The 19,633-nt window shown below is 44.9% G+C and overlaps 2 protein-coding genes across 9 annotated transcripts in view; both read right to left on the reverse strand.

Moving 5' to 3' along the window:
- LOC104778406 (protein neprosin) overlaps nt 1-19,633 on the reverse strand; it is a 648,080-nt gene that overhangs the window by 235,182 nt on the left and 393,265 nt on the right. The gene's annotated exons all lie outside the window — the stretch shown is intronic.
- LOC104778443 (general transcription and DNA repair factor IIH subunit TFB1-1) lies at nt 39-5,809 on the reverse strand. 8 transcript variants are annotated; one of them, XM_010502893.2, is made up of 20 exons: nt 5,012-5,809; nt 4,842-4,917; nt 4,597-4,658; nt 4,413-4,482; nt 4,185-4,296; nt 4,008-4,083; nt 3,833-3,928; nt 3,585-3,629; nt 3,159-3,215; nt 2,904-3,059; nt 2,743-2,808; nt 2,187-2,310; nt 1,980-2,036; nt 1,727-1,854; nt 1,468-1,641; nt 1,253-1,366; nt 1,063-1,140; nt 852-899; nt 583-651; nt 39-432 (listed from the first exon to the last, which is right to left on the reverse strand). In XM_010502893.2, exons 1-20 carry the CDS (start codon nt 5,090-5,092, stop codon nt 340-342), a joined length of 1,782 nt encoding a protein of 593 aa, XP_010501195.2. In that variant the 5' UTR covers nt 5,093-5,809; the 3' UTR covers nt 39-339. The 8 variants fall into 8 exon arrangements, with proteins under 8 accessions (XP_010501195.2, XP_087363297.1, XP_087363302.1 ...); XM_087507171.1 differs by having other exon boundaries at nt 2,904-3,024; nt 3,159-3,253; XM_087507176.1 differs by having other exon boundaries at nt 2,904-3,024; nt 5,012-5,250.

The raw sequence follows: 19,633 nt of genomic DNA on the forward strand, positions 1-19,633 counted from the left end.
ATTAAGAGCTTTCTTGGAGCCTAAGCAACTTTCCCAACTTCGAACCAAGCCCGTTGGCAATCTTATCTTTTGATCACATTACAAAATTAAATGTTCAGCAGCTGGTAAGTTCAGATCGAGTATTCTGTCGAAGAAAATGTCTTTCTTCTCAGTACAAAACGCCTCATTGACACCAAAGAGAAAGACAAAAAGAAGAAAAAAAAAACTTCTATATATATAAACGACTTCTTTTTCTGTATCTCAATGGTCGGACAAAAAGAGACAAATGAAAAAATCTCAAAAACACCAACAAAATGAAAAAATTCAAAGATCTTGCAGAGATTTTTATGTTTTTGTCTTCTATACGTACCCATTTGGTCTTTCGCCGCCGCTGCTCTTAGCTGTTCTTCTCTGCAGATCTGCTTCGTAGTGTTGGAACGCAGCATCAAGAGCCTGGCAAAGAGAATCGATTAGGATCAGTTTTAAACCGGACTCTTGGTTTGGTTATATAAACTGGATATAGATGCAATAAGAGTTGAAAAATAAACTTAACCGAGACATAATGTAATGCAACTCTTTCAGTATATATTGGAAGAAACTAACCTGTTGCATTGGACGAACCAGTAAAGAAACCTGATGCCGGAGATCAGATTGCACTGACTCTTTCATTGCCTGAGTTACATGGAGTTTAATATCAAGGAAACCGTACAGTATACCATAAACAATAAGATTCGACTTCAATCTAATTTACCCAAATTTCATTTTCTTAAACGCATTGGTACAAAGAGATTAGGATCTACTATTCTACTGTTCTAACAGATATACTCCCAGTTGCTTATTTTGTCAGAAAGATGAAGAATATCGAAGCTTACATCGAGTTTTGAATAAGTATTGGACATTGCATCCTTCAGTTTACCAACCTGCATAATAACAAAACATCACAAGAACCCACAAAAGAGATTCGGTATAACAACTTGGTCTTGGTGTATAATAAGTAAGATTAAATGTTCATCGAGAAAGCCTACGAATCAATGTATGTAGCAAACTTTGGGATAGGGAGATTTGAAAATTACAATAAATTACCTTGGTATGAAGATATGGGGTCGTTATCGGATAAGATGACCAAAAATGTCTTAGTAATTCTTGTATTGATGTCCAATGCTGTAGATGAAAGAAGAAAGTCCTCTTATCCATAGGCATTACTACCCAATCTTCACAAATCAGTACATATAGAGCTTCTTGTCACTTAGGACACTGGAAATGTCGGACTTACGTGTAGAACTTCATCCTTAGTGGACTTTGGTAATCTGTCTAGAAAGCACTCTCGTGGGTTCTTCCCAATAATATTTTTAGCAGTTGAGATAGTTCGGGTTAACGAACTGAAAACCTGAATAGGGTCAGCAATTTTTAGCTCAGGCAACAAAGCAATAAGTTATGGTTTCTTTAGTCAGCACTCAGCACACATTTTATTATGAGATAGAATAGCACCTCGAAGGAAACTTCAGGCTTAATCAACGGATCACTTAATCCTGTAGCTCTAATCTCCACAATGGATTCTTTTAGTAATCCATAAGCTTCATGGACATTTCTCTTTAATCCCTTTGCTACTCCGGGTACATTGACGACATTTCCTTGTTGAGATTCAAAGTAATCACGAGGATCCTGATTCCAAACAAGAAAGAGTAAGGGGATTAACGCATCATCCATCATCAATTGTGAAACCCTTTATATTGGCAGAAAGCCAAACCTTGATAGAAAGCGGGGCTAACGGGAAGTTTTGTGGTGCTTGAAGATCCTCCATTCCTGCTACCCGGGACATTCTTTCCAATCTTTCCTGATTAGCGTCCTTGGTAGTTTCGCCATCACCTTTGCTTACTAACAGGGTAACAATAGAGATGGATAGCAAGGTCAGATGAATATAAAGTGTGGCATTGGCCATCGATTAGCACAGTAAAAAAAGATGTAAACGTGAAACATAGTAGTAGAATGAAACATCAAACCTTGTTTAACCCGTGTGAGAGCCTCTGCAACAATCCTTGTATCTTCTGAATCAACATCTGCTTACCAATTTAAAGGAATATTATTGTATATTTACCACCAAGAATTAAAGTCAAAAGGCCAACATAAATGTTTAACCTTCATGAACTGTCTACCGTTATAAAATGTTCAGATGAAAAAATTCAAATGAGGTGCTTAGAGGTGTTTACCAATGCTTCTGCCTTCCAATACAACAGCAGCATGACGATTTAGATCTTGCAAAAGTGATCGTTTAAACTGGTCATTCTGTGGTTCAACAACATCCATGGTGCCATCACGCTGAATCCCGTGGTCCTGTGTTACGGGAAAGTTAAATTAAGCACAATATAAGATGATTTGATATAGTATATTGTAAATAACCTTCCAACCGCATACAAAGAGCACAATGTCAATGTTGAGATTAATGTGCTCTAAATATAAGATTTGAGCTCCTTCTCATACATGCTAATATAAAAGTATCAGGTTCGCTAAGAATTCTAGAAAACAAAGCATGTGACACACATTGTTACGAATTTGATTCTGAACACCGTTAGTATTATCCCAGTTCTTGCCATACTATATAGACAATACGTAAACACCAACACACTAAAAACATCAAGACATTTCTATCTATGTGAATATGTAAAGTATTAACTGAAAATTGAAATTTTCTTTCAACAGAAACATTGATGCGCTATTTTAAAACTCTCCAAACCTTTCACATACAGTGGTAGTTAACTTACTTACCATAAGATGACTGTAGTCGTCTCCCTCGTCAGCCTCCATGTCAAGAGTTGGATCAACCCGTCTAATCTACAGAAATAATATTTCTATAAGATGGATATGCCACATATATTTATTTTCAACAAAATACATGGAAAACGATTAAACCATAGAAGAAAACTAACCTTTTGACGAGTTTCCCGAGCCAATATCTCATCAGGCTTCAGAAAGACAGCGAGTTCCTCGTCCTCAGCAGCTTCTGCAGCAGCTACTGCTGTATTTTTGGTGCTGTAAAGATATTCTGCCCTAAAATATTTTGTCCAGAAGTCTTTTTCTGTCATCTAGCGTAAAAAAATAACTACCAAAGCCAGTTAAGATTCTTCGTATTTGAAGATTAAACCAAAAAACAAAGATTTTCACAGTCTGCTAGTCTTTGTTACCTTACTCGGAACATAATTGATGAATGCCTGCCGAACAGCAGGCTTCTCAGCAAAAATCTGAGAGCGTAATGGAGAAAACAGAAGTGAGAAAAGAACTGTAGCATGAACGAAGTAACATTTCAGTATATTTGTAAGGAATTTACTGGCCAAGCAGGCACAACATAGAAGGTGGGCAAAAAGCTGTAAAAAGAGTTCATATTCCTCACTCATATTCTCACATTGGACTCAGAAAGTTCAAGCACATGATGCAACCTGAACACCACCTATCAATGGATTTCTCACCCAATCTATCACTAACTGCGACTTGGGCCCCATATAACTATACAAACTTATAATGACGACCTTTAAGAATCCAACTTGGATGCGGATTCAGAAACTTATAGAGCACGTACACTAATGAAAAACACAGTGAACCAAAGAGCTCACCTGAAAAATGATCTCAGGTGTCAAGTTAAACGTCACTCTATTAGTCTGAAAGAAGAAAAATGGAAAAGGTGGGTTAGTAATGCAGCAGGGATGTCACATGATAATATGATATACATCAACACGTAAATGTAATTAAGCAGAACAAATCAATGTATGCTTCATATAGCTACATTGTTTCTTTCCTACAAAAGCATGTACATGAACATGGTACTAACTGCCAGGAAGGAGCTGAGAAAATGGAACCATACCCGTCCATCAGTAGATGGTTTGATGCCAGAAACCATCATGCTCTTAAGCCCGAGCTGCTGCTTTGACTTTCGGATGGAATCTTTACCAAGTAATTTCTACGATCAGAATAAAGTCAGTAACTGCAACGACAATGAAGAAAACGAGAAGCAAGGAGGGAAACAGAAAGGAAGTAACCTTCCTTGTAGCCCAGAATTCATCTTCAGTCAGGACTTTACTTTCCACAAATTGCTTATGCAATCTCTGCAGCTCACTTCATACCATGTATATGTTACTCATATTAGAAGGAACTTGATGAGCCAATGAAACTTAAAACAAAAAAAAAGGCAAATTGATGTTCTTATTACGACGTACCTATTTTCTCTAAGAAGCTTGAAGCGTATCTCCAATTCTTTAATACTGAGTTGCTCGGTAGATGTCAAGACAGCTGCTTTCTTAGGCTCCTCGTCACTTTTACCAAGGGCCGCTGTAAATAGTAAAAAAGAAAGAAAGAAAAGGTTTAGAGAAACACCACGAAAGAAACAAGAGAAATAGTTCCAAACCAATAAAAGCAAAACAAAGACACATAGGATAGGAGCTTACTGATGAAATCACGGCAAGCATGCATGTCAGGATAATTTTCAAACTCAAAGATATGACTCCGTCCCAGTAACTAAAGATGAGGAGGAAACTTTTCAATGAACACTGAGGAGCTGCTTTAAAAAATCCACATATCCTATAATCTATCATAGCTTAAAGCAGAAAAATGCCAAAAGAAGAAGAAGACCTGCTTGATAGTGAGATTGAGCCAAGGAGGTTTATTTGATCCTTCTTTGGTAAATTTTTGAGCTGAGAAATTGAAGAAGAAACACAAATTGGCAATAATCATAACGAAAACTATAGGCAACATAGCACTGTGAGAGGAATGAGTCATGAATCAGAGATTTTAACACACACACAAAAACAAAAACAAAAAACAAAAAAGAGAGAGAGAGAGAGAGAAGGGGGGGGGGGGGGGGTCGGGTAACATACTTATGTTCTGAGTCTGCACTTTGAGCTTTGAATCTGATTTGGGATCATTCGGGACGAAGAGCAACATCCCTTCTTTCTGCGAATTTAAGAAACCCAAGCAGTTAAGCAGATTGATAGAACGAGACTTAGGGGAATGAAGGACGGTATTGTAAATTCTCTTTGCAGCATACAATTCTGAGAAATCCAGGAGTTCCTGGATCTTTGACAGAGCTCTTGTATTTGACTCGCTTCTCCACTTGCTCACCAGCCATCTCCAAATCAGTGGATCAAGCGAAACTGGAATCTTAGGTTTTATGCTCTCTATGAACGAGACGACGGAGAGAGAGATAGGTGAGTTCCTCTGCTCTTGGGGGAAAGAGGCGTTTTTTCTTTTTTTTTTTTGTTGAATCGCCGAGCCCAACCAACACACACTTTCAAAGGATCCGACCCATAACCACTTATTCTTTTTTTTTTTTTTTTTAAATACGGTGACGTATTGAATATATATTGTTTCTTTCCCTCGTCCTCTCTCGATCGATCATTTCATCATCTTCTTCTTCTTCCTCTGTATTTTCTTGCTTCTTGCTCCATTATTCCCACCTAACTTTTCACTCTTCTACTTAAGAACCATGGCCGGATTTCCTGCATTTCCTAGGGAACCCATTGCGTTGAACCTCAATCTCACTTCCATCATCACAAGAATTCGTGCATACCATACTATTTGGGCCCTACCCGAGAGCTGGAGATGGCGTTTAGCCCCGCCCGATAGTACCAATTGGCGATTGAACCGGCCCAATAGTATGACTTGGTGACTAATGACTTGCTTTTGTTGTTCATCATAGTACTGTATATAGAAGAACATTTTCTATAGATGATTTTTTTTTTTTCTTGGCATTGGCTTCAAAGCCTTCAATTGTAGTTGAAAGAAATCTTTTACCAGGATCAATACAATGTATGATAGAGTATTATATCACTGATCACTGTTACTTATGGAAAGAGCGTGGGAACAACGTGATGGATATGCAATAAGGTAGTCCAGAAAGTTAGGTGTGAGACATTGTATCGTTTAATTCACATGTACTGCGCTGCGTTATGAAGAGTTTTTTAACAAAAAAGTTTGTTAACAATGTAGTGCAGAGAACAATGGTCATTTTGAGGAGACAACAAAAAAGCAGTGGAGAGATCATCTGAGTTATGAAGAGTTTTTTAACAATGTAGAGAAGTCAAATGGTTTGTTTACTCTAGAGCCTGAACCACATCTGACCCTTTCCGGAGGATTTATATGCTTCTTTGTCTCCTCAAATGACCATTGTTTTCTGCACAACATTGTTTAGTTAACGCAAGTTGGATGTTTATTTTATTTTAGGGAGATTTTCAAAAATAACACAAAAATAATTTTTTTTTCTCAAACTTAACACTGCATATCTAAAATTCCAAAAATAGTATCAATTAATCTTTTAAATTAAATTCTAAATTCAAAATACTAAATCATATCCCTCAAAACTATACCCTAAATGTGAAATTGAAAACCCAAACCTAAAAAACAAAATTCTAAAAATTAATTTTAAATATTTTAATGTGTTAAATAGTACTATTTTTTTAAATTTATGGAATGTGTGTTATAATTGTCCATAAAACTTGTTTTAGTGTTATTTTAGGGTATTTCTCATTATTTTATGTCCATTTAAGAAATTGATTTTTTTTTTTTTTATAAAATTTTTGTCTTGCTCTCTATTTTTTTTTCTGATTTAATTTTATAATTTAAAACATGTAAAAAGATAGAAAATTTTGAGGAAGTTCCGTTTTTTCTTATTGATATATTTTTTGTTATAAGTTTGTTAATATATAGATTTTAGTTATGTGCCTATGTGGAAGAATATAATTGGTTATGTGATAAGTAAACAAAAATAATTAGGTGTTAGGGGTGGATTTCACCCCAACAATAGGCCCAGCCCAGAAAAGGCCCAAAAGAATTAATAGGCCGAGCAGGGTATTTTGGTCTTTTCGGATGACGAACCGACACAGTAATTTATAAATAGTGAATGTACGGCATACGACGAAAGGACACGAAAAACGGAGAGGAAATTCGTACAAGAGAACAGGTTCTCGCAATATCGATTGACGAGCTCTCAGCTCGATAATTGTTTCCTTTTTGTCATTTTATATCTCGTCGTTACCAACTGTAGCCCGACTTTTTCATATATAAATGAGAACTTCGACCCTCTAAATACCGAACTAAAACTCTCTAATTGGACCGATCTGGACATGAACAATTTGGCGTGCCATGTAGGGGGAACCAAGTCGAGATTCTCTTTGAAAGTTTGAAGAACAGACCTACAACAGCTACGCGAGATGACCATAGCCACCAAAGAAGGAAGCAAGGAAGCCGGATCGTCATGGGAAACAACAACCCCGACAACAGATCAAGTAGAACAGGCAGTCCTCCAAACACCGGACGCTCCGAGAAAGGCTGCTACAGCGGAGAGACCAGCAACGTTCGTCATCGCAAGGAACCTAGCGAGCCCGACGACCACAGAACCGACTCTGAACCCAGCGCAACTTACCCTGTTTAATAGCCAGCCCGTCTCCAGCATAGAGGAGCTATTTCCCGGGATCTTAGCATGCCTCGACCAACAAGAACAGCGAACCAATACTCGATTGGACGCACTAACCGCAGCACAGGTCGGATCCCAGGAGGAAATCAACCATCTCTCGGCCGTCCGACAAGGCTCGACGAATCTTTTCTCAGCAGGAATGATGCCAAGGCCGTCTGCGAGAACTGGCGGCCCCGAGCGCGACCCCAACCCGCGCATCGATGAACAGAGAGACAACACCAAGGATGCCGAGCTGAAGCAAATTAGGGAAAAGATGCAAGAAATGGAGACTATATTTCATAAAGCGACGAGTAGAGCAGCAGAGGTAGATCTCATGCTCGAGGCGACTCAGCGAACCCCATTCTCGAGGAGGCTTGCAACCACACCTGTGAAGCGAGCGGTCAAGCCAAGGCTGGGTTTCTACGATGGGACAGCCGACCCACGAGACTTTCTGCTCACTTTCGGGGTAGCTCTCGGCCCCTTGCAGTTCAGCCCGACAGAGTACGATGCTGGTGCATGCCAAGTCTTTGCCGAGCACTTGACCAGAGCAGATTTGAGTTGGTTTTCGCGGTTCCCGTCTGGATCGATTGATAGTATCAAGGATCTGATAACCGAGTTTTTAAAGCAGTTCTCCGTTTTGATGGAAAACAAGAACTCCCATGCCGATCTGTACGCACTGACTCAAGGGCGAAACGAATCACTTCGATCTTTCATCGGACATTTTAAAGAAGTTGTCGTTAACGTCTCAATTCCAGACGCTGCAGCTATCGTTGCACTCAAAAACGCGCTGTGGTACGAATCTCAGTTTAAAGAGGAGCTGTCCCTGACCCATGTAGAAACCATAGCCGACGCGCTACTACGAGCTGCGAAGCACATAGAAGTCGAAGAAGAAAAGGTGGTCAACGGTAAGAAGCAGCCAATCCACCAGCAGTCACAGCTCCCAAGGTCGAACACGTTGAGCCACGCCAGCACTTCTCCCGAAACCTAGACCGAACTCGTCGAACCTTCGCGATCGGTGAAAATAAGTACATCAGGAAGGAAGGAGGTGAGAATAGCGCAGCTCAATACTGCGACTTCCATCAGAGTACCACACATTCAACCGAGGAGTGTCGTTACCTCCAAACAATCCTGATGAAGCGGTACAAAAAGGGGGCAATAATTGTCGAGTCTGACAGAAGCAAGACGACCCGACCCGACAAAGCTGATTCCAAGCGAGCTGAAAGTATCGCTCGGAAGTTTGTAAAAGATTCCAAAGCACTCGCCGACCAGAACGGTGATGAAGCAGAGGCGCTAAATAACGACGATCATGAAAAACGACCGCGCACAGATCATCAGACCGACCACCGTCCCCCGGTAATGAGACGGATAAACATGATCATGGGCGGACTAGCAGGATGCAACAATTTGGTCAGGTCAATAAGAGATTACACCAAGAAAGCCGAAATGAAAAATTCTTGACCGTCGAAGATCAGTTCTGAAAACACAACGATAAATTTCGACGACAGCGACCTGAAAGGCTTAGATTTCCCGCATAACGACCCACTAGTCGTCGAACTATTGATCAGAGAAAGTGAGGTTACAAGAATCTTGATTGATACCGGAAGCTCGGTAAATGTGATCTTCAGGAACGTCCTGGCACAAATGGAGATCGGCGTGAGCGAAATCAGGCCAGAGTGCAACCCTCTGACTGGTTTCGACGGAGATCATCTCATGTCGGTCGGTACTAATGACCTACTAATCTTTGTCGGAGGAATGGCATGGTATTCTCAGTTCGCCATCATCGACAGGCCTACCATCTACAATGTTATTCTCGGAACACCATGGCTCTACAAGATGAGGGCAGTCCCGTTTACACTGCACGGCAACTAGCAGAGCGTGAGAACTTGCTTCCTGATCGAACACAAAATTCGTACAGCGAAGAAGTTATAGCAACCAAAGCAGCAGGTCAACAACGATGACTCTTCACCGACCGATGGAAGACCGAACCCGATCCAACAGAGCGTCACGGCAACAGAAGAAGTAAGCCCCGACGAGGCCGACGGAAAATGATGTGTGAATATCGGAACGAAAATAACCAAAGTCATGCGCACCGAGCTGATCCTTTTCCTCAAGACAAACATCTCGATGTTCGCATGGACTGTAACTGATATGAAGGGAATCGATCCAACTGTCACAACACACGAGCTCAACGCCGACCCAACTCACAAGCTAGTCAAGCAAAAACGATGCAAGCTAGGCCCAGAGAGGTCGCAAGCAGTCAATGACGAAATCGACAAACTACTCAGCGCAGGATCCATTGTAGAAGTAAAATACCCAGAGTGGTTGGCCAACCCAGTGGTCGTCAAAAAGAAAAACGGAAAATGGCGAGTCTACTTAGACTTTACCGACGTAAACAAGGTCTGCCCAAAAGACAGCTTCCCACTACCACGGATCGATCTGCTCGTCGAAGCAACCGCTGGCAACAAACTTCTGATCTTTATGGACGCCTTCTCGGGGTACAAACAAATTTTGATGCACAAGGATGACCAGGAAAAAACGTTATTCATCACAGACAGGGGCACCTACTGTTACAAGGTAATGCCCTTCGGCCTAAAAAACGCCGGAGCAACTTACCAGCGACTTGTTAACAAAATGTTCGCCGAACAGCTCGGCAGAACCATTGAGGTATATATAGACGACATGTTCGTCAAGTCGCAGCACGCCGACGACCATATTACTCATCTCCGACAATGCGTCGACACCCTGAATAAGTACGGGATGAAGTTGAATCCGGCCAAGTGTACCTTTGTAGTCAAGTCGGGAGAGTTTTTGGGTTACCTGGTAACTCGGCGAAGAATCGAAGCAAACCCGAAGCAAATCAAAGCGATCATCAACCTCCCCTCGCCAATGAATGCCAAAGAAGTGCAACGACTAACCGGGCGAATCGCCGTTCTGAATCGTTTCATATCCAGATCGACGGACAAGTGCCTCCCCTTCTACCAACTCCTCAAGACCAAGGGAAATTTCGAATGGAATGAGGCTTGCCACGACGCGTTTGGAAAATTGAAGAACTATTTGTCCACACCTCCACTACTTGCGAAGCCAGAGCTCGGCGAAGTTTTATTCCTGTATATCGCGGTTTCCACATCAGCAGTCAGCAGAGTGCTTGTGAAAGACAACGGAGGAGAGCCGAAACCCGTTACCCGACAGTGGAGAAGGTCGCCCTAGCAGTCGTCACTTCGGCACGAAAATTCCGACCATATTTACAATCACAAACCATCGCCGTCCTATCCAATCAACCTTTGCAATCTATTTTGCACAGTCCGAATCAATCCGGGCGATTAACAAAGTGGACAATCTAACTCAGCGAGTACGACATCGAATTCCGCAACCTGCCGCCAAATCCCAAGTGTTAGCTAACTTCTTAATTGAACTACCCTTAGACGGTGCCGAGCCTACACCGTCCGACCCGACAGATGGACAGTGGATCTTGCATGTCAACGGTGTGTCCTCCCATCTAGGCTCCGGTGTGGGCAGTCGGCTAACATCTCTGACCGGGGAAATTCTGGAACAATCCTTTAGGGTTTGGTTCCAAGCAACCAATAATGTCGCCGAATACGAATCACTAATCGTCGGACTCAAACTCGCTAGCGGGATGCAAATAAAGCAAATCAGGGCTTTTTGCGATTCATAACTCGTCGCCAATGAGTTCAGTGGGGAATACGACACCAAAACCGAACCAATGGCCGCCTACATCAACATTGTCAGACTTCTGTCCAAACGGGGAAAATGCTCATTAAGATCCCAAGAGGGGAAAATGCTCTGGCCGATGCCCTAGCAGCACCCGCATCGACATCAGATCCTGACCTGCGACGAATCATACCAGTTGAAAGAATTGATACGCCGAGCATCGAGGACACTCCAACAGCAACCTGCCTCGCCCTTCACCTCCCAAACGAAATCAGACCCACCAGGCGAGTTGCCACCTCGCAGCAGCAATTTGAACCTCCTTTTGACGATGACAAGACATATTGGTGAGTCGAAATACGCGCCTATCTCGCAGACGGTAACGTACCAACAGAAAAGTGGGCTAAACGACGATTGAAAACGAAAGCTGCCCATTGCACTCTGATGAAGGAGCACCTGCTTCGGTGGACTGCCTCCGGAGCCTTACTGTTGTGCCTGCACGGCAACAATATGGAACGAGTCATGATGGAAACTCATGAAGGGGCAGGAGGTAACCACTCCGGTGGACGAGCCCTAGCACTATGAATAAAGAAGCATGACCATTACAGGCCAACAATGATCTTCGACTGTGAAAGATTTGTGGCCAAAGACGAGAAATGTCAACGTCACACACCCATCATCCACCAACCGACCGAGCTTCTACGAGCTGGCGTAGCTCCATACCCATTTATGCGTTGGGCAATGGATATTATCGGCCCGCTACCCGCGTCGAGACAGAAATGTTATGTCCTCGTCCTCACCGATTACTTCACTAAGTGGGTCGAAGCCGAATCCTACACCAACATCAAAGCCAAAGACGTCCAGCTTTTAGTATGAAAATATATCATATGCTGCCATGGCCTACCTTATGAAATACTCACCTATAACGGCTCGCAATTCATTTCTTTGCAATTCGAAGACTTCTGTGCAAAGTGAAGAATCAAGTTAAGGAAATCAACGCCGAGATACCCGCAAGGAAATGGGCAAGCCGAAGCGACAAATAAAACCATACTCGACGGCCTCAAAAAGAAGATGGACGCCAAGAAAGGCGTTTGCGCCGACAAACTCGACGGAGTGCTATGCTCTTATCGTACAACCCCGCGACTAGCTACGAACCAGACCCCGTTTTCCTTAGCCTACGGAATGGAAGCAATGGCACCAGCTGAGGTCGGCAGTACAAGCCTTCGCCGAACAATGCTCGTCCAAGACACATCACTCAACAGCCAGATGATTCTGGACAGGCTAAACGAGCTGGAAGAAGAACGCGACAAGGCACTTCTACGGATACAAAACTACCAACTCGCCGCCGCCAAGTACTACAACAAGAAAGTCCACAATCGGCACTTCGACGAGGGAGATCTTGTCTTGCGAAAAGTCTTCGAGGACACTGCAAAGCCCAATGCTGGCAAAATGGGAGCCAATTGGGAATGTCCGTACCAGGTGTCCAAAGTCGTCCACCCCAGTGTTTACGAGCACCTTACAATGAGCGGCGAGCCAGTACCCCGCTCCTGGAACGCCATGCATTTAAAGCGCTACTATTACTAAAAAAAAAGGCAATAGCATGTTATCTATGTAATGTGAACTATGAGCGACTTGATCCCTCCTGATCGAGGGGTACGTATGCAGTCTCGTTTATGAGACACAGCTGCCAATAATATATTGTTTCTTATGTTTATCAGCGATCGTGGGTCGCATCGAAGTAACAGCAAAAGCATAAAATAAGAGCGGTTTCGAAAATTAAAATAAAGGGGAGCTGAACACCAACCCGTCAAAAAGTTCAAAACGGGAGCCGACACCAATACATCACATGCAAAAAAAAAAGAGGGGGGGGGAGTAATAAGAAATTATGATCGCCGCTATCAAGCACCCCGCACAAGGCCCCCTACTCAATCCCCAGGTCGGCGTTCGAGGGTTCGATGGAAGCGACACGAATCCTTCAATTCTTTCAGCCTGTCCATTGGGACAACAACACCCCTGGAGACCATCATCTCGAGGTAGGAGCAAGCCCCCTCAACACGACTACTCTCGCAGAAGTAGTGATCTCTACTCTCAAGCTGATTAATGTACCGCCGCAACACGTCGACCCGAGTTTGGCACGCATCGAGTTCCACATGATCTTCATACGGCCTACTACCAATAGGTTCAAGGTCGTCCTCTTCAAGATCGGGAACCCCCGCTTCGGCAAGTAACGCCTCGCAGCGAGAACGCTCCTCGAGCAATCAGTCCCATCTCCATTTTGGGACGAACAGTCTATCGTCGATCAGAAACTTGAGATGCGCCACAGTCCTGTCTACACGGCAAAACTGGAAACGACGCTCGAACTGTCGACGCGTTGCCACGATATAATCTCGCAGCCGTTGAATCCGGGCATGATAGTACTCCAGCTCCGAACGAATCACATCATCAGGTCGTACAACGATCCATTCCCGCGCCCTCCTCAACCACGCCGACCTCGAAACAAACAGAGGAAAATGAAAGAAGGTAAAGGCCGGATGGACAATTTATAGATTGCACAGTGCGTATTCCCGAGGGGTGCAATAAATCAAGCCTTAGAAAACGCACCCATTTAACGCAAAATTTAATGGGTGCGTTAAATGACCCCGTGCGTTTCAAAAAAAACAAAATTTTAAAAAAAAATGACCCCGTGCGTTTACTCGCATAAACGAGACAAATATACTCTCGCCAAAGTTGGCATTTCACCCAACCAAAGGAAAGCGAATTCAAGCTCTGTTCCGAGGACATCGACACCGACCTTGCTTTTGCAAACGACCTCGGTCGATCCCAAGGAAGAGCTTAAATTATTTAAACGCGACACGAGAAAAGCTCGCACGTTCAAAGAAATAGCATGAAGAAATTTTAGAAACATAAGGACAGTACGAGCTAAGCAAAAAAAGGAATCCAGAAGAAAAAACGTAAATAAGTTCCAACAACAAAATACAATGCCATAACGGCCCAGCATCCGCTACATCACGGGGACAAGTTCAAAAGAAAGAAAAAATTCAAGGGTCGACGAGACCGTCCACAGGAGAATTAACACCGACCTCCAAAACGTTGGGCTCAACCGACGGAACGGTAGTCGAATCGTTTGGCACGAGAGGAGCATCATCGTCCAACGAGCGAGTTGGTGTTGGAGGAACATTATTTTCTTCCTCGGCTTCCTCATCCTCACTGGACGCATGCTCCGACCTGTTCATGCGCCTCCTTCGAACTTTGAATCTGAATCATCCCCGACACCTGGGGAAGGAACCCATTCGAGGGTATCAGCGAAAGGCTCGGAAAAAATGGAGGAATGTCGAAATCCCCGGGATTGAGATCCAGGATGTCAATCTTGAGGATTTCCTACTTTAGCTCAGCCGCCACAACAGGAACTCTCTCCTGTACTCCATCGGCAACCAAAGCCTCAAGCATTTGCGCATTCCCCAAGGCTTGATTGTACTCGAGCAACTTCGGGCGAGATGCTTCAACAACCTTCGCTTGAGCCTTGTGACGATCCAAGATCTTCTAGGCACGGTCGACAACCCTACGATAAGCAACCATCTTTTGATACCGAGCGTAATCACGACGACGAGCCGTAAGCCTCGTCGTCTCGGAGTCCAGAGAAGTCCGAAGTTGGGCACAACACGCTTCTGCCACGTTGAGCTTCAACATGAGGGCAGCCTGTCCAGAGTTAGCCACATCTCGCTGACGCTCCAACTCGGAAATCTTCCCGCTCAGCGTCTGGTTCGAACGAACCGCCTCTTCGAGCTGAGCTTCGAGCTTCTTGAATTGCTCGACCGAGGGACCTGAAGGCGTAGAAGAAGCAGCAGACTCCAGATCGTAAACACGCCTCTCGTAGCCAGAAGCTGACGGTTGATGCGATCTATGAGCTGTAACGACCACAAATCAGAAATGAGAACTTAAGTAAAAAAAAAACAATTAACAAACTGCGAACCTCGAAGGCGGTATTCGCCAGATCGACGATCATATCGCCCTCCTTCATCCTCTCGATCGACATTAGACGACCTGACCCAAAATGGATCTTGCGAAACAGCTGGGTGCATGCCTCCGAGTCGTTCGGGAAAGCTCGGGTCGCCAAAGTATGAGAGAAAATCCCACCGATAGTCCTTGTTCTTCTGCCGCTTCGACGGGTCCGATCGATCTTGAGATCGATCTGCCCTCTTCTGCGAAAGATTCGAGGAATGCTCCTTCCGACGACTGGAGTCACCCGCAGGTTTTTCCCTTGGGAATCAGCTCCAGCAGGCCTTTTGCCAACGCGAATCTCAGCCGTATGCGAATCGCGAGAAGCTGGAGGAGATCTTCATGACGAGTCGACCCCGGAAGGACGAGTCTCGGATTGGACCTCAGGGCGAGAAGGTGGAGAGAGCGCAGGTGGACTTGACGCTTGACGGTAGCGAGCCGACACGTTGGGAACATCAAAATTAAGTCTCCCCATCGTATTAGCTGCACAAGAATTAAGTCAAAAAAAAAAAAGAAGAGGTCGTTAATGAACCAAAGAAAAAGTGTGACTATTACCTGTCGGTCGAGGAACTTGTTGTTTTCTTGGACGACCTCCATTCCTTTGTCTAGAGCCTGGCCAAATATACGAACCCACCGCTCGTATCGCTTTGATATCAGCTCGAAACGCAGGAGGATAAGAAGAAGGCACCGCGGTATGATAATTGCAAAGAAGCGAACGAGGTATGTAACAAAAAATATGAAGGACGTGAACAATTGACAAAGAAAGATGAACTACCAGGTGAAAGGTTCCACCCATAAAATAAAGGGATCGCAGGATTCTCGACGACCCCCTGAACCACTTTTAAGAAAAAATAAGACCCTTCCCAATTGTGGGTCTTCCCTTTCGCCCCTTTGACGAGCAGAGGGGGTCGCGAACTGACATAGTAAACTTTGGGTTTCTTGTTTCTGTCAGACGCTGTAATACGGGTAAGTTCTTCAAAATGTTCGACCGAAAGCCGTATCCCCGCTCTCTTCGCCTAGATCGAGATACCAACCGCGTTCCGGAACGTAGCCGGAGCGAACTGAGAAATCGTCATTTTGCGGTTAGCAAAATACGACATCAAAAAAGAGGGAAGGGGAAAAGTAACCCCACACTCGGTGAAAAGTTTCTCCCAGAGACAGATGAACCCTTCGGGAACATCCCAAGGACGCTAATCGCGCTCGGGGATAATAATAACGAGATCGGCCGGGGGTGCGATCCTGAGGGGTCGGCAACCGACGGGAGAGATCGGTGCCTGATGGTGCGATCCACCGGAACGATCAGCTCGTCACAATCCTCGTCGAAAAGAGAAGGGATCTGGCATGGAAGGGATGACGAGCTCAGAACCGCCGCATCGGAGAATATGCGATGTTGGAGTTCGACTAAATTGGTGTCGTTGGAATTAGACGACGTTCCCGAAGAAATGTCGCTACTCGTCGGAGACCTCACCATACGACGATCCGATCTAGTCGAACCACTAGAATCAGGCGAAGTATTCCGACGAAGGTGGCTCGCCGCAGAGGAATTGGACGAAGTGGACCTGGGGGAGGCCATAGAGTCTCAAGAAAAACGATATATAAAGGAGCTAGAAGACGAGGGAAGAGAGTACCTGGGACGACGAGCTGAGGAAACGATCGATGGAGAGAAATGAAGCTAAAATGAGGAAGGGGCGAGTATTTATCGGGTTGAAAGGAATATTCCCAAAGAAATCATTATTACAACTCAAGGATCGAAGCGACGTTACGACTTTCGGATGTCACGCGCGTCAAGATGAACGCGTGACAATGCGACCATGCTTTCCGGGAAACGGGAAAGCCCACGCGCGACTCTCCAATTTCCCAATGTTTGTCCGCGAACCCTTCAAGTGCCATCATTTGCCGACTTCAGATCAGCTCGTCGTCAAAAACAAAGGTTCGAAGCTTATGCGACAGCCGGGGAATCACTGGAGGACACAGAGTTCGCCGCATAACTACGAACTGAAGATGGGGGGGGCGAATACTGTTAGGGGGGGATTTCACCCCAACAATAGGCCCAGCCCAGTAAAGGTCCAAAAGAATTAATAGGCCGAGCAGGGTATTTTGGTCTTTTCGGATGACGAACCGACACAATAATCTATAAATAGTGAATGTACGGCGTACGACGAAAGGACACGAAAAACGGAGAGGAAATTTGTACAAGAGAACAGGTTCTCGCAGTATCGATTTGACGAGCTCTCAGCTCGACAATTGTTTCCTTTTCGTCATTTTATAGCTCGTCGTTACCAATTGTAACCCGACTTTTTCATATATAAAAGAGAACTTCGACTCTCTAAATACCAAACTAAAACTCTCTAGTTGGACCGATCTGAACATCAACATTAGGGGCTTCAAAATCAGAGTAAACCCTTTGTTAGTGCACACTCCACAGAAAGAAACCCTATTTCTCCTATCACAAATCAACAACAAAGAGAAATGATGATGACTCTTGAGAGGAGGATGTGGAAAGTAATAGCCCTCTTGTCTCTATTCACAATCTCCATATCACTCTACAGCCTCTGTCCTTTATCTTCGTGTTCGTTCTGGTACGCGGCCATGGGTGCCACAATCTTTTACGTGGCGTTGCTGCTCATCTCGCACTTGGGCACCAAGGCAATATCCTCATCTACAAGGAAGAAGAGCCTCCTCTACCTGCTACACGAGCCACCTTGATGTGACCCCGGACTACGGACGTGGTTCACGGACGTACGGACGGAGGATACAGCGGAGCGGATCGGAGAAGCGGTTCGGTTAGGGACGAGAATGGACGCGAATGGATGCGGAACAGCGGACGTACGGACGGATGGTCGGACGTGGCGGACGCAGACGATAAACGGACGTACGAACGCGTCGAATGGATGAGTGAGCGGATGGAACGCGGATGGACTAGGGAGTCACGAGGAGATACTCGACTCGTTCGGCTCTAGTTAGGAAGCGGATGGGAAAAGATGCTGCGTACGGACGGACGCCGCGGATGGAGCGATGTACGGAAGGAGACGGGACCAAGGAACGACAAGAACGGACGGAGAGAGATTCGCGAGGAGATGCTCGACTCGTTTGTCTCTCGGATAGATGGGGGATGAACGGACGGTGGATTGAGTCGACAACACACAGGAGATGGCTCGGCCCGTGATACGGTCGGACTAGAAGGTCATGAACCCGGTTCTTGAACCTTCTAGGGTTTCTCTAGAGCCAAGTCCCGGACTTGAGCGGGAGAGAGGAATGAACAAAGATCCAATCTTTGGGCCAATAATTTCTATATTCCAGTCTTTTTTTGACAATGAGGGTTTAGGCCTTTATATAGGCAAGCTTACATAAGGGGGACACTAAAACCCTAGACGCGCGGCCATGATCTGAACCATACACTTGGCCATAAAGTAAAAGCAAAAGCAAAAAGGGAACAAAGACCATCCAACGGTCATAAGAGAGTTCAAAGAAAATAAAGGAAAAGGAAGGAAGGAGATAGGGTTGCCATGTCATTGGTGGGACGTGGCTGATAGGATCTTCACTTCCTTGGCCCATTATCTTGTTAATGAAAGTTTCCAAGTCATGAGCCAAGCGGGAACGAAGTGGAGATGCACTAGAGATCGCTGCCTCGTTAAAACCCCTTCGGTAAACCCATTGGGACAAACCCGAAGTAGGAAAAAGAGTACAGCTCCTTCTAATGACTTAGGGGTGTCTTCACGCTAGCGTGATGGTGAAGACACACAAATCAAGCTTCCCAAAGCTGGTCGCACCCAAGGCTCTTCATTGGTGATGTTAGCCATGAGCCATTGGTGTAAAGTTGGAGCTTGGATTTTCGAATAGATGTCCTTGGGCCTCGTTGGTACCACATTGATGTTCCGGACCAAGGTTTATGCTCCTACGCGAGCTGCTAGGCGATGGTACCAATGTACCGGACCTCAAAACTCTGCCCAAAACCTGGGTCAAAAGGAAACCAAATCAGCATCATCAAAAGTTCAACCAAGGTCTAATTTTACCGGGATCAAAAGGAAAAAGTAAGGCCTTAAGAGAAAAGGATAAGACTTTCCCGGTAAGGCCAGCAGCATTGGTCGCTCCTATCCCATCATGAACCTTGGTTGCTTGTGGGGACACTCCTGGATGTCACACAAAGGTTTGGTCCGCACCGTATTTGCAAAAATTCGTCGCCATAGGACCTTGTGCGGAAATGGCCTTGGCGCTACGAGTGGAGAAGGATGACACGGTATAGGCGACTCCCAGCTGGAGCTTACTACCTGGCTCGAAACTCCCCATTACCGAGTGAGCACCGGATAGGAAACTGATCATACGGTCAGAATCTCCTTTGGCGTCGCCTAGTGGTTCGGTACACGTCCTGGATGAAGATTCACGCACCATGGCCTGCTCCGGGCATGGCAGTCGAAGGTCGGCTTGGTCTCGATCAGGAGCGGTAAGGAGTCGACCGCTGTTCGCTTGATTGCCTGGGCTTGTACCACCGAGTATATGCGCTTGGTGATCCGGCGGCTCGGCTGGCTTCTCTATGATTCCTCCTGTGCCGTTGACATC

Source organism: Camelina sativa, chromosome 3, assembly GCF_030686135.1.
Source record: "Camelina sativa cultivar CO46 ecotype springtype chromosome 3, ASM3068613v1".
NCBI classification, from domain to species: domain Eukaryota; kingdom Viridiplantae; phylum Streptophyta; class Magnoliopsida; order Brassicales; family Brassicaceae; genus Camelina; species Camelina sativa.

Excerpts from the sequence above, each read along its gene's own strand:
- LOC104778443 (XM_087507171.1), bottom strand. The coding sequence starts at position 5,092 with ATGGCTGGTGAGCAAGTGGAGAAGCGAGTCAAATACAAGAGCTCTGTC. Across the intron at positions 3,630-3,832 it reads AACCATCTACTGATGGACGG|ACTAATAGAGTGACGTTTAA; the intron begins GTATGGTTCCAT and ends TTCTTCTTTCAG. Across the intron at positions 3,025-3,158 it reads TCAATTATGTTCCGAGTAAG|GGCAGAATATCTTTACAGCA; the intron begins GTAACAAAGACT and ends AAAATATTTTAG.